The sequence below is a fragment of the Triticum aestivum genome, chromosome 6A, assembly GCF_018294505.1.
Source record: "Triticum aestivum cultivar Chinese Spring chromosome 6A, IWGSC CS RefSeq v2.1, whole genome shotgun sequence".
Taxonomy (NCBI): domain Eukaryota; kingdom Viridiplantae; phylum Streptophyta; class Magnoliopsida; order Poales; family Poaceae; genus Triticum; species Triticum aestivum.
In genome coordinates this window covers 563,386,601-563,399,044 of record NC_057809.1, presented here as the reverse complement: position 1 = coordinate 563,399,044, position 12,444 = coordinate 563,386,601, and the positions used below count along the sequence as shown (strand labels likewise).

General features: G+C 47.5%; 1 protein-coding gene across 2 annotated transcripts in view; it reads left to right on the top strand.

Moving 5' to 3' along the window:
* The first annotated feature begins 10,819 nt into the window (after positions 1-10,819).
* Positions 10,820-12,444, top strand: part of LOC123128541 (mitogen-activated protein kinase kinase kinase 3) — a 6,264-nt gene continuing 4,639 nt past the window's right edge. For both annotated transcript variants that reach the window (XR_006463185.1, XM_044548574.1), the window contains exon 1: positions 10,820-12,095. Coding sequence is in view for 1 of the 2 variants with exons in the window: in XM_044548574.1 (XP_044404509.1) it covers positions 11,242-12,095 (854 nt within the window). In the remaining variant the exon portion in view is untranslated. The remainder of the gene's footprint in view (positions 12,096-12,444) is intronic.

Genomic DNA, 12,444 nt, shown 5'->3' with positions numbered 1-12,444 from the left:
GTTTATCCTTTTTATTAAGGTACGATGATATTTCAAGCCACATGGGTTTTTTTATAAATAAAAGAGAAAATCCAATGGTGTAGGTTGTTTGCGGTACTGAGTTCGTACAAGATTCATCATATACATAGCATTGCTCTTTTGTAGGGCGATTCATGCATGGATTATACTATATTTAGAACGGAACTCCGGTGCATGGTGCCATGATCCAAAGTAAAGAAACTTCAAATCCTTCCCCAACGAGACAATTGGTCCTAGGGTTGGGGATGGATTTGAAAAAAGTCTATTCAAGTAAGGATGGCGTGGCGGCGACATCCTCGTGGAAGAATCGTGTCCTCGGGTTGCGTTGTTGTAGACATATGCTACAGTGTCGGCGTGGAGCTTCAGAGGTAGTTCAGAAGCGGATGCTGGTTGTGGTCTGCATCGGGGACATCTGTAAGATGGTGGATCATGTGCTTGGTTCGTGGTTCGTGGCTCGTAGGTATAGTTTTCTCCTCCGACGCCTTAGTCGTGCGGGGGTGCCAGATCTGCAATTCAATGCTGTGTCCGGGGTGTTGCCCCAATCTGATTCGTTGAACGTCAATGACTTTGCCTTGGATGATCCACCTTAGAGGTCCGCAAAGCTGCATATCAGCAATGGAGCCGCGTCGAGCTTGGTGAGAAGGTGATCCGCCATTTTTTTCTTTGGTGCCTGTTGTGGTCGTGCCGGAGGCAGGTGACGGACATTAGTGTGAAACTCAGGGTATTCTTCAGTCTAGATTGTATTTTTATTTCTTCGTTGTTGTTCCTTTGCGCAAAGGCCAACGTTTTGCTATTTTTCAGTTTTGTCAGGTCAAATTGCACGTGGTCTGTACAATGTTATAAACTAGATGAATACCCCACACGTTGCTACGGGAATTATAGCAAGGAAAAGTGGATATGTATTAGACAAATGAAATATAAATAATTTGAATATACTTGTTGACTGCATGGTCTCTCAAGCTAAATAAATCCATTTCATTAGATTGAAGAATGAACAACTGTCTAGAAAAATACAAAAGATCTCCTTTAATAAAATGTTAACATTAGCTAGTGCTTCAGTGTCCATTTAGTAAATATAGTGACCCCACCATTCATTTGTACATCCAAAACATCTCACACACAAAAACCAAATAAATATACCACAATTGGAGATTTGCTTGGGAGGTGGTAATGATTCTTCTCGGTTGCCTGCATACTATCTCACTCTTTTTCTTCATCTGGTGAGGATAACAAACAACCACCCGCATTAATAGGGGATGACTGCTGACAGTGGATAAGTGGAAAATAGATAGTGTGTAAGGAGAGTTACATGATCGTAAGAACAAAACCATACCATTTCAGGTAGTAACATAATTTATGCAAAAAGATTGAACCCCTATTACTTTTTGTGAAAGCAATATTATAAAAAATAGACAGAAAATAAGTTTCGGAATCGAATAAAGTAGTGATACAATTTGACTTAGTAAGGCAAGTCCAGTCAAGGGAGAAGACTTTTAGACTTACCACGGTGATCAAACTTTTGGTTCAATAATTAAACATGGCCTTCCATAAGCATTTTATGAATTCTGTCTATTCTATTCCAAGTTTGGTAAGTTTGGATAATCTGTTTCAAAACAATGACATGTAAGTTAAGTCGAACAATTATGAAAATGAAGAGGGGTTAGTAAAATAAATCTTAAAAATTGCACAAAGCCGAACTGAAGGTGTAGAACTTAAGCAATTCAATAGCAATCAAAGAATAACAATTTGGAATGATAACTATAGGACGACATGTTCTTACTTCTATAGATAGGGAAATTAGCATTTGAGAGCACGACCACCAAAGTTGTCATCGTAGATAACAAATAAAAAATCATACGAAAAACTATTGAATATAGAGGTTAGAAATAATAAGGAGCGATCACTACTGATGCTTATCCATTGGAGTTTCGACAACTTTCGAACAGTTTGTATCTTGTTTCATAATACAGCTTTTAGGTCCATACAAGACTAATGAGAATGGACGGAAAAAATATGTTGACATTCCTTCAAATGTTTTTTTATGATCTTCCTTCAACTGTTCGGACCTATACTTGTCAACATTCTCTGTTCCACATACCAAAACCACTATATCTCGAAAAGTTTTTGCCTCCAGATTTACCCACTTGTGTGAAAGTGACTTCTTGATCAGCTGGATGGCGACACGTTCATTATTTTTTTTGCTCTGGAAGAAGAGTTTTATTCCAAAGGTACAGGGTTACAATCAAGAAGCAAGAGGTCCTCAACACATGGTGGACCTCGACCCAGCCATACCGCAGTAGTACTCTCAGTACGGCTATACAGGACCAAACGATCTGCTACCCTATTCTGCATACGCCTTATTTTCGAGGGAATAAACTCTCTATCTACCATGAGAAAACGAATCTCAGCTACTAAATGTCCATAGGCTGATCTAGATAAACTGTCGCCAGACAAGGTGGAGAGGGCAACCGAAGAATCGGACTGGACAATGACAGGGAGATCACAGTGTTGGATGGCCAGAGCCATCCCTTGCATTACCGCATGCAACTCCGCTTCCAACGCTTCATTGCAGTTAAAGATGCATCGGTATGCCGAGAATATCACACTCCCATCATGTCTCTGTAGTACCATCCCAGCCGCTGCTGATCCATCAGATTGAAGAAAGGCTCCATCAACAGATAAAGCCACCTTACCTAGAGGTGGCTTCGGCCAGGGGTGGACTAACACCTCCTTCTGTACAACTGTCGGCGCCTCATTACGCATAGACATCTTCCCTTTGATGATTTCATCGGTGGAATATCTCGTGCAAAGATCTAGTGAGTGCATATAGCTCTGCAAATATAAAGCTGATGTAGCCACCGACGGCACTTCCTTGCCATGTACAAGATCTGATCGGAGAGACCATATATGCCAGATTAGCATAATCACACATGCCCTCATATATTCGTCACAATTTGCAAGCACGTTAAGAAGCCAGTCTTGCCCTGTGTCCTGCAGCAGATCATGGCTCGGCAAGTTCCAAACCATCCGCATCTGTTGCCATAGCTGCTGCGCATGATCACATGTGACTAGGGCATGGAACGAGGACTCCTTCTCCTTTGCGCACAGAGGGCAGGTATCTCGTGTAGAGATATGCCGATACTTTTTGCAGGCGTTCGTTGCTAACGCCCCGGAAACTACCTTCCACGCCGAAATCCTCATCTTGAGGGGTACCTTGGCTGCCCATATACACTTCCAGATCGGTCTCTCCCCAGTTGAACTGCTGCTCGTTGCGGGTGTACCTCCCGGATCCGCTCCCAGCGTTGTGAGTCTGTAGGCACTCCGCACAGAGAATTGCCCGCTCTTCTCCGGAAACCACGCAATGGAATCTTGGCCATTTCTTGGTGAGGTTCGGATTTTGAGAATCTCCCGAACGTCCATGTCCCAAAAGTGTTCTCACAACCTTTGTTCATTCCAGGCACCATGTTCAGTTAAGAAATCCGCCACCCAGTTTAGCCTGCAGTTGCGCTTCGGTGTGATGGGCCGGAAATTATGGCCCCTTGGAATCCACGCATCTCTCCACGTTCTAATCAGTGTCCCGTCTCCTACACACCAAATGATGCCTTTCTTCACCAACTCGAGGCCATGAACGATCCCCTTCCAAACAGCTTAAGAGCTAGTAGGGAACACTGTATCCAAAAGATTGTCATGAGGGTAATATTTGGCCCTCAGAAGTCTCGCACACAGGCTATCCGGACAGTCCAACAACCGCCACGCCTGCTTAGCAAGCAGGGCCTGATTGAAAGCTCTCATGTCACGGAAGCCCATGCCCCCCATAGATTTGGGAACCACCATTTTCTTCCAACTTAGCCATGCCATCTTCCTCTTACCATTCTCCACTCCCCACCAGTACCGCCTTATCATCCTTGTCAAGTCGTCACAAACAGATGCAGGCAGCCTGAAGACACTCATAACATATGTAGGGATGGCCTGAGCAACAACCTTAATCAAAATTTCCTTGTTACCTATCGAAACAAACTGTTCACTCCAGTCTATCAACCTTGTTCCCAATCTTTCCTGAAGAGTTTCAAATTGTCCTTTATGAACTCTTCCTTCTGGCACCGGTAAGCCCAAATATTTGGGCTCAAAGACTTGTTGGGACACTTCCAATATGCTTTTTACCTCATCTGCCACCACCACCGTACAATTGTCAGAGAAGAGGATGGAACACTTTTCGGGGTTTATAAGTTGACCCATTGCTGAAGTGTAAGTGTTCAACAACTGTTGACAATGTTAGCCTGCTGGTTTGACGCCTCAAAGAACAATATTGTATCATCCGCAAAAAGCAAGTGAGATATCTCCGGAGCCCCTCGACATATGGTCACTCCCCTTAATTCACCACTCTCAACAGAGCTGGTAATAAGAGCGGACAAAGCGTCAGCAACAAAAAGGAATAGAAATGGAGACAACGGATCACCTTGTCGCAGCCCCCTAGATGGGGAGAAAACCTCAAGCAACTTCCCATTGAACTTCACTGAATATGTGACCGATTTAACGCAAGACATCACCCAATCGATCCATGTTGCCGAAAAACCCCATCTGTGCAATGCCTTTTATAGGAAGTCCCAATCGACCCTGTCATATGCTTTAGATAAGTCCAACTTGTAGGCACACACAGCCGGGTTATTAGTCTTCAGATTCTGAATATGATTGATACAGTCAAAAGCTATGATCGAGTTGTCAGAGATAAGCCGACCCCGTATAAAAGCACTTTGATTTTCAGAGATTAGATCCGTCAACAGAGGTCATAATCTGTTAACCAAACACTTAGACACAATCTTGTAGATCACGTTACACAAACTTATTGGACGAAAATCCTTGAGCTCCTTAGGGACCGGAACCTTCGGGATTAGAACAATAGCCGTATCGTTCACCCCCTCCGGCATGACTCCTGTGGTAAAGAACTCCATAACTGCCGCTGTAATCTCACCTTTCATAACAGCCCAATTCCGCTGATAGAACCGCGCAGGGAACCCATCCGTGCCTGTTGCTTTTAGCGGTCCTATTTGGAACAGCGCATCGGACACCTCTTCCTCCGTTAATGGTCTACACAAGGTTGTGTGCATCTCATTTGTCACTTTTGGTACTATCCTTTCAAGAACCGTTTCCGGAGACAGAGTTGGGTCCTTCGTAAACACCTCCTTAAAGTATGAGGTGGCCATCAACTCCATCTCAGACGGGGACGAACACCACGTCCCATCAGTGCGCCTCAAGCGCTGGATATAGTTGCGGCGCGCCCGCCACACAGCTCGTCGATGGAGGTACGTAGTGTTCCTCTCACCTTCCTTGAGCCATGTGATACGTGACCGCTGCAGCCACAACATCTCTTCACGGTACAGTAACTCATCCAGCTGATACATCTTCTGCCTTATAGCCGCCTTATCCGCGTCCTGCATCTGCAAGTTTGCTAGTTCCTTGCGCAACTTTTCAATCTCGGACATGACATGGCCAAAGTTGGCCTTGCTCCATGCCCGCAGCCGCTGCATCATCTCCTTCAGGGCGTCACGAACTGACCCCAGATGCCCGCTTGGTTTACTCTTGCCCCAGTTTTCCGCAATCACAGCCCCAAGGCCCGGATGTCGTTCCCACATTATTTCATATCTGGTAGCATTCTGATTGCGACGTGCTTCTGCATGTGCTAGTTGCACCATGATGGGCGCATGATCTGAGCACGAGGACGCCAGATGCATCACATGCGCAAACGGGAACAATTCCTTCAAAGCTTCATCCGCACATGCCCTGTCCAGGCGAACCCGAACATTCCGCATACCCTGCTGCCCATTATCATATGTGAAATGGGCTCCTGAGAAGCCCAAGTCCAGTAGTTCACAATCTTCCAAGCAGACTCAGAATAGGAGCAATTGATTCTCCGACCGAGGCGACTGAGAAAAATGTTCATATTGCCACATTGCTTCGTTGAAGTCACCACATACCAGCCACGGTTCCGTCGAAGACGCCCGCAAGCTCGACAAAGCACTCCACATGCGGTGACGGTGTTCAACTCTTGGTTCACCGTACACAAAGGTAGTTCTCCAAGTTTTGTCATTAGCATTGTCAACAATTCTCACATCTATATACCGTGCACATGAATCAAGTACTGTTACTTGCAGGTTTTCATCCCAATATAATGCATGCCCTCCACTGAGGCCAGTACTGGACACACCCGCAAAACCCTTCATATTTAGTCTCCTTCTAAGTTTTTCCATCTGGCTAGAGGCTTGATGTGTTTCTGATAGGAAGATCAGCCCCGGGGAATTGGCTTTTGCGAGGGCCAACACCTCACGAACTGTCCGGCGGTCCCCCCCGGCAGTTCCATGCTAAGATACTCATTGTGCCCGGCGGTCCTCCTCTAGGGAGGCCGCCGATCTATCATCCGAAAACTCCTGGGAGTCAAACCTTGCCTTTTTGTTGTTTGAGCTATTGCACGGCGATGAAGGCGCATCACCGCCTTCTCCTAGCCCTTGGGTAAGAGCTAAAGCAGCCGTTGTACTAGGTATTTCTTCCCCTGCGCAGTCCATAGCTAGCCTTTTACGAGCCGGTGGGCCGACCTGCATATCCCTGGTACTGGTTTTCACCGGGCCAGATGTAGTATCAGCCGAGTCCGAGTCAACAATTTTCTTCCCATCTTTCTCTTTGGCTGGGGGGCGCTGCTGTTGCTTCTGCTTAACGTTGCCACGATCAACATCATCAGTTCTTCCTCTATTCGGACCATCTGCATACAGCCAGTTCCCATATTTCATGTCTTTCACATCATGAACCCCGGTTCCGCACTCCTTAACATCATGCCCAATCAGTCCACAGACACTGCAGAAGTGGGCAAGTTTCTCATAGCGAACCATGTACACCTGCCTTGCATCTCCTCTGACAATACTCACGAATTTTGTAAGGGGTCGACGTATGTCATGGCGAACCCTAACCCTCACATAGTCACCCCGGGTATTTCCGTTCAGCCTCATATCCATGATCTCACCAGACTTCTTCAGCAGCGATTCCACTATGTTCCTCCGACAGAAGCCCTCCGGCAACTTATGGATTTGCAACCAGATTGGCATGGATAACATAGGGACTTCTTCCGCTTTTGTAAATCCATCATACGGACACATGAGAACTACCCAATTCCTTCAAATGGAGCGATCAGTACTGATGCTAGAAATAATACGAAAAACTATTGAATATAGAGGTTAGAAATAATAAGGAGCGATCACTACTGATGCTTATCCATTGGAGTTTCGACAACTTTCGAACAGTTTGTATCTTGTTTCATAATACAGCTCTTAGGTCCATACAAGACTAATGAGAATGGACAGAAAAAATATGTTGACATTCCTTCAAATGTTTTTTTATGATCTTCCTTCAACTGTTCGGACCTATACTTGTCAACATTCTCTGTTCCACATACCAAAACCACTATATCTCGAAAAGTTTTTGCCTCCAGATTTACCCACTTGTGTGAAAGTGACTTCTTGATCAGCTGGATGGCGACGCGTGCATTATTTTGGTAGATTACCGTGTAGAATCACGCGGTGGCCGTAGGCCTTCGTTGAAAATTTTGTTAACTGATTCACATTTTTCCGTGTGCACTTGGGGTGTCTTTAGTGATTTTGGTTCAGATGATTGTTTGATCTTGAAAGCAACCTATGGGCGTTTGGGCTGTTGACGTGTGCATTTTTTTGGGATGTGGCTGTGTACAAATGCATGTGTGGGCGTATCTGCATCGGCTAAATTTTTTGAACGTGCTTGCTTCACTGGCGTGTGCTTCTAGCCGTTTATGTTGTAATTAAGTCGGCCATGCGGTGTGTTGGTTTCCAGTTTTGCTTTTGTCGTCGGCAACAGACAAGAAACAAGCAAATCGATGCTTAGCAAAGGAACGTGGGCAAATCAGTCACCGCATGCATGCAGATCAATCGGAACACATTGCTTGGATATGTGGCCGACCAATAACAGTCTGGCGAAGCGGTGATCGGGGGATGGGCAACTACGTCCAGTTACAAAGCACATGCGCAGGCAGCGGGACGGGCAATTTACATCCAATTACAAGACGGTAGAGGGATATGGCCAAGACAGCCACCGCACCGCTTGGGCGCGATTCTAGGCCAGATACAGGACATTCCTTCTGTCTCCCTCGCATGTGCGCTGCATGCATCCCGTCCAATCTGCCGCTTTCATTGCTTTCGTATCTGCCTCATCGCTTACTTCTCCTTCCACTCTTCTTCTTCTGGATGCCTCTGTGGCTTACCGCCCTTTGATGATCGAGGTGTTTTCTGAAAGATTCCGATTGAATCGTCCACCGCCATAAGCATCTATAAATCTCTCCTTCCTCTTCTCTGTGGTCATCACTCGCTTTCGCATCTCAACCGAAGCACCACCGAGAAATAGCATCGGCGCAAAACATCGAGCCTCCCTCCGCTTCTCTCGTGTGGGATGGAAAGGAGCATCGTTTACCTCCTCGCCGGGCATGCCCCTCCCTCCTAGGCTCCTCCTTTCTTCGACATGCAATACAGAGCAAGATCGGCCATCGCGAGTTGTGGAGCCGCGCTCCAAGGTTCAGGGTGGCTTCCCGCGGGCTCTCTCCACGCTGCACCTCCGGGCTTGCCGGGGAGGAGCCGCGTCCAGCCTCTGTCGCTGCTACTTCGCCGAGCGAGAAACTGCATCATTGTCGCTACCATGTGGAGGGTGTCGACGTCCACCACGGGACATCGAGGTGTTCGACGACCGACGGGCACGCTGGCGAGCTGGTTCCACTTGGGCGCCCCAAAGGCATGGGTGACCGCCGGCGACGTGTCCCTGTCGTCGCTGGACGCGATTGCTTCCCTGGAGTAGTCAGCGACGGTGCACGAGATTGGCCACCTGCTTGGCTCGGTCACTTCTCGGTGATAGTAAAAAAATGTATGAAGAAGGAAAAAATTATTAACTACATACGGTGTATATATATTCCGACTAGTTGCGTCTCTTTACTACTTCATCATAGGAGCTAATCCAATGGGAGGCTACACCAGATGATCTAATCTGGCAATGACTCGCACCATGTTCGGCAAAATAAATCATCCCTACTGGAGATGCGTCATCGTGTATTCCCCTGTTTATTCACATGCATCATCCTCCCATCTTTTTTCTCCTACATCCATAGTTTTCATGCGATCATCTGGCATCCTAAAATAACAACACTTATTACCAAGAAAAAACATAATTCATATAGCCGCACCATATCGACGGACGCGGCGTGCCGCCGCGGGGGGTAAGCTAGTATATGCTAAAGTAACTCACGGCATTTTCATATGAGAATGATTGGAAGACAACTGCAAACTTGAGGAAAAATTAACCTGCAAACACCAAGACATTTTGATTATTCGTCAGAAATACATTCAGCACATACTTGCATTTACAAATAATATATGTGGAAAGAACAACAAACAATATTATGGGGGTTATACAATCAAAAAAGCATTGTGCTTTTTTGTAAGGTAAATTCTTCAGAGGTCCTTTTTAGCGATGCACGATGGTAAAATCTGTGAAAAAATGAAACAAACCTACTAACAAATCAGATCAGTAGCAATTCTACAATGAACTTTAATTGAACTTTTAAGGAAACACTAAATAATTAATTTGGGGAATCAACCTGCATGGAAGGATATGCGCACACACAATGATTTGACAATACATTACTCAAACATTACATGAAGCTTAAAGGGGAGAGCTAATCTGATGAAGATGGAACTTGAAGGGTAAGAATCGCTCTTATGATGATGGAAACTTAAAGGGAAGAATCTCTCCATTTGTTACTCCTCCGATTATGCGAAGAAGATGAATATGATCTATTTATGGAAATCAATGGGCGGGGGAATTAACGGGGAGATGAGTGGGGGAGTTAATTGGGGAGGATTGGTTTGGAATTTATATCAGTGACTCCTCCTTCGTGTCAGCGGCAGAAAATGATGATGCTTCAACAGAACAGCTGAAGGTGGCATGGTGATGATGTGGATACTTTGCATGTTGAGATAAATCCTATAATGAGGATGAATTTCTTAAGTATATAGAATAAGGCATGTGTTGGCATGAAAACAAAGTGCACGCTTACATATTTAGATACGTTTTTTAGCCCATATTTAGATACATGACTATAGGAGAAAGCAAACAGTTTTTGCCGAGGAGGATGTGACCGGTAAGAGCGGAAAATGCCAACGGAGGCCGAGCTCCAGGGAGCTTGGTACTTTTGAAAAAATCAAAAGTCATATTTTAAAGTTTCAAATAAATTCAAAAAAAAATTACATAGAAACTTATTAGATTACTGCATGCGCGTGTGAAAAAATCATTTGAAATTTTTGTATTTTGTAGGCTGTATAAAAAAGACAAAATTCCGGCCCAACAACAAAAAAAGCGGCCCATTTTAGAAATATGTTTTTGTCTTTTTTCTGTACGCCACGTGTGAAAGTATATGGTTATGAATTTTTGCACATACGCAATACACATATGTGAGAGTGTACACAAAGCAAAACATTCGGCCTTGGAGCGACAGCTGGCTGGGATCGGCGGATGCAGCACCACCAGGCGACACGACAGGCAGGTCGCCGTCTCCGGCGGTGGCACGTACGTAGGCGATGGAAGGCCGCCATCGACCGATCGACGAAGAGAGAGACGTGGTCGCCGTCGTCGCGGAGCCGAGGAAGCATCCATCCATCGTCCTTGACATACTCCACCTTTGTCGTTCACGAAACATCCATCTTTGACCGCTATTACTATATGCTCCCTGACGACTGTTCCCTCCCGCTGACCCAACGGCTTGCTTCTTCCCCTGGTGCTCTGTGCTCAGCTGCTCGTCCATTCTTGCGTCGCGGTGCAGCAGATTGGGGCACGACCTGCTCCTCCCCTCCCTCCCGCTGCCGCGTTGACGCACGGCGCACCCACGGCCGGTCCGATCGCCGGCACGGGCACGGCCCCCTCGCCGTCGCAAACACACGTGCGCGCGCTGCGCACAGCGACTCCCACCTTCCCGACAGAGCAAGCGGCGAACAGAGGAGAAGCCCACCAAGTCAGAGGCACGGCCGGGTCGCCGTCGCACTAACCCCCGCCCGGGTCAAACCCCGTCCCCCTACACCGCGGACGCGTCTCCGTCTCTCGCTCCCTCCCCTCCCCTCCCCTCCGCTCCGCTCGCGCTGCTCTGCTCGGCCCGGCTCGCGCCCGCCACCGATGGGCACGCCGCAGCGCCCGCGCCCGCGGCAGCTGGCGCGCACCAACGCCATGCGGAACTCCTCCTACTCCGCGGACGCCGGCGCCGCCGGCGACGACGACCTCGCGGCCTACGGCCGCATCCAGCTCAGCGTCGACCGCGCGGCCCGCGCCTCCCCTGGCGCCAGGGCCGGGTACGCGTCGCAGACCAGCTTCCGCATCCACGGCGGCCGCGGCGGCGGGGAGGAGGTCGCCGAGCTCTTCCGCCAGCTCGGCCTCTCCGGCCCCGAGGACTTCGCCATCCCGCCGGCCGTCTACGCCGCCGCCAACGCCGCCCGCCGCGCCGCCTCGCTCGAGGAGCCGTCCCCTGCGGCGTTGCCGTCGGGGGTTCCTGAAATTTCGGGACGCGACGTCGTCGTCGCCTCTAGGTTGCAGCCAGCCGGCGACGGGGAGGAAGCTGGGTTGGCCACCGAATTGGTCCAATCGGAGACCATACAAGTTTCAGCAAAATCATATCAACGACCATGGGCCGAATCCAAAGCCATATTGGTCGAATCAGAGAGAGTGGAGACCTCTACACGAGAGGTCACTGCTGTGTCTGAGCCGGAGAATGCAGGTGAAGGGAAGGGGAATGACAAATTGGCCAAAGTGGAAATATCACGAGAGGAGAGGACAAGAGAAGTGGTTGTGGAGGCCACAAGGGAGAAGGCCACTGGTGCCCTGGCTCTCGTTGTTGCAGAGTCCAATTCATGTGACATCGAGCATTTGGTCTCGCCGTCGCCGAACAGGCGGTTTAGGAGAACCATCACATCTTGGATCAAGGGAGGGCATATCGGAAGCGGATCATTCGGGTCAGTCTACGAGGCGATCAGCGAGTAAGTTTTACACCTGCTTACTTTGTGAACATTACTCATTTCATTTCATCGAGTTAATGTCTATGGGTTTGCAATTACCAATTTTGTCAAATTTGATGCAACATTTTGTTAAGTCTAGCAGAAGATGTTTCATAATTGGTTGTATGCGCTACACTTGTCGTGATGTACGCAGCCACTAGCACTTCGCAAATTGGTTTGATTCGTCGGAACTGGTTAGAAACCTAGATTTTTAGTCATCGGAGCTTGATGAAGATTCTTGAGGGGGCGAAGAAGATAGGTTATGCATGAACTCTGAGAAATCTTTGATATTCAAACCTAATAATTAGGGGTAGTTTTCCTACAGTAGGGG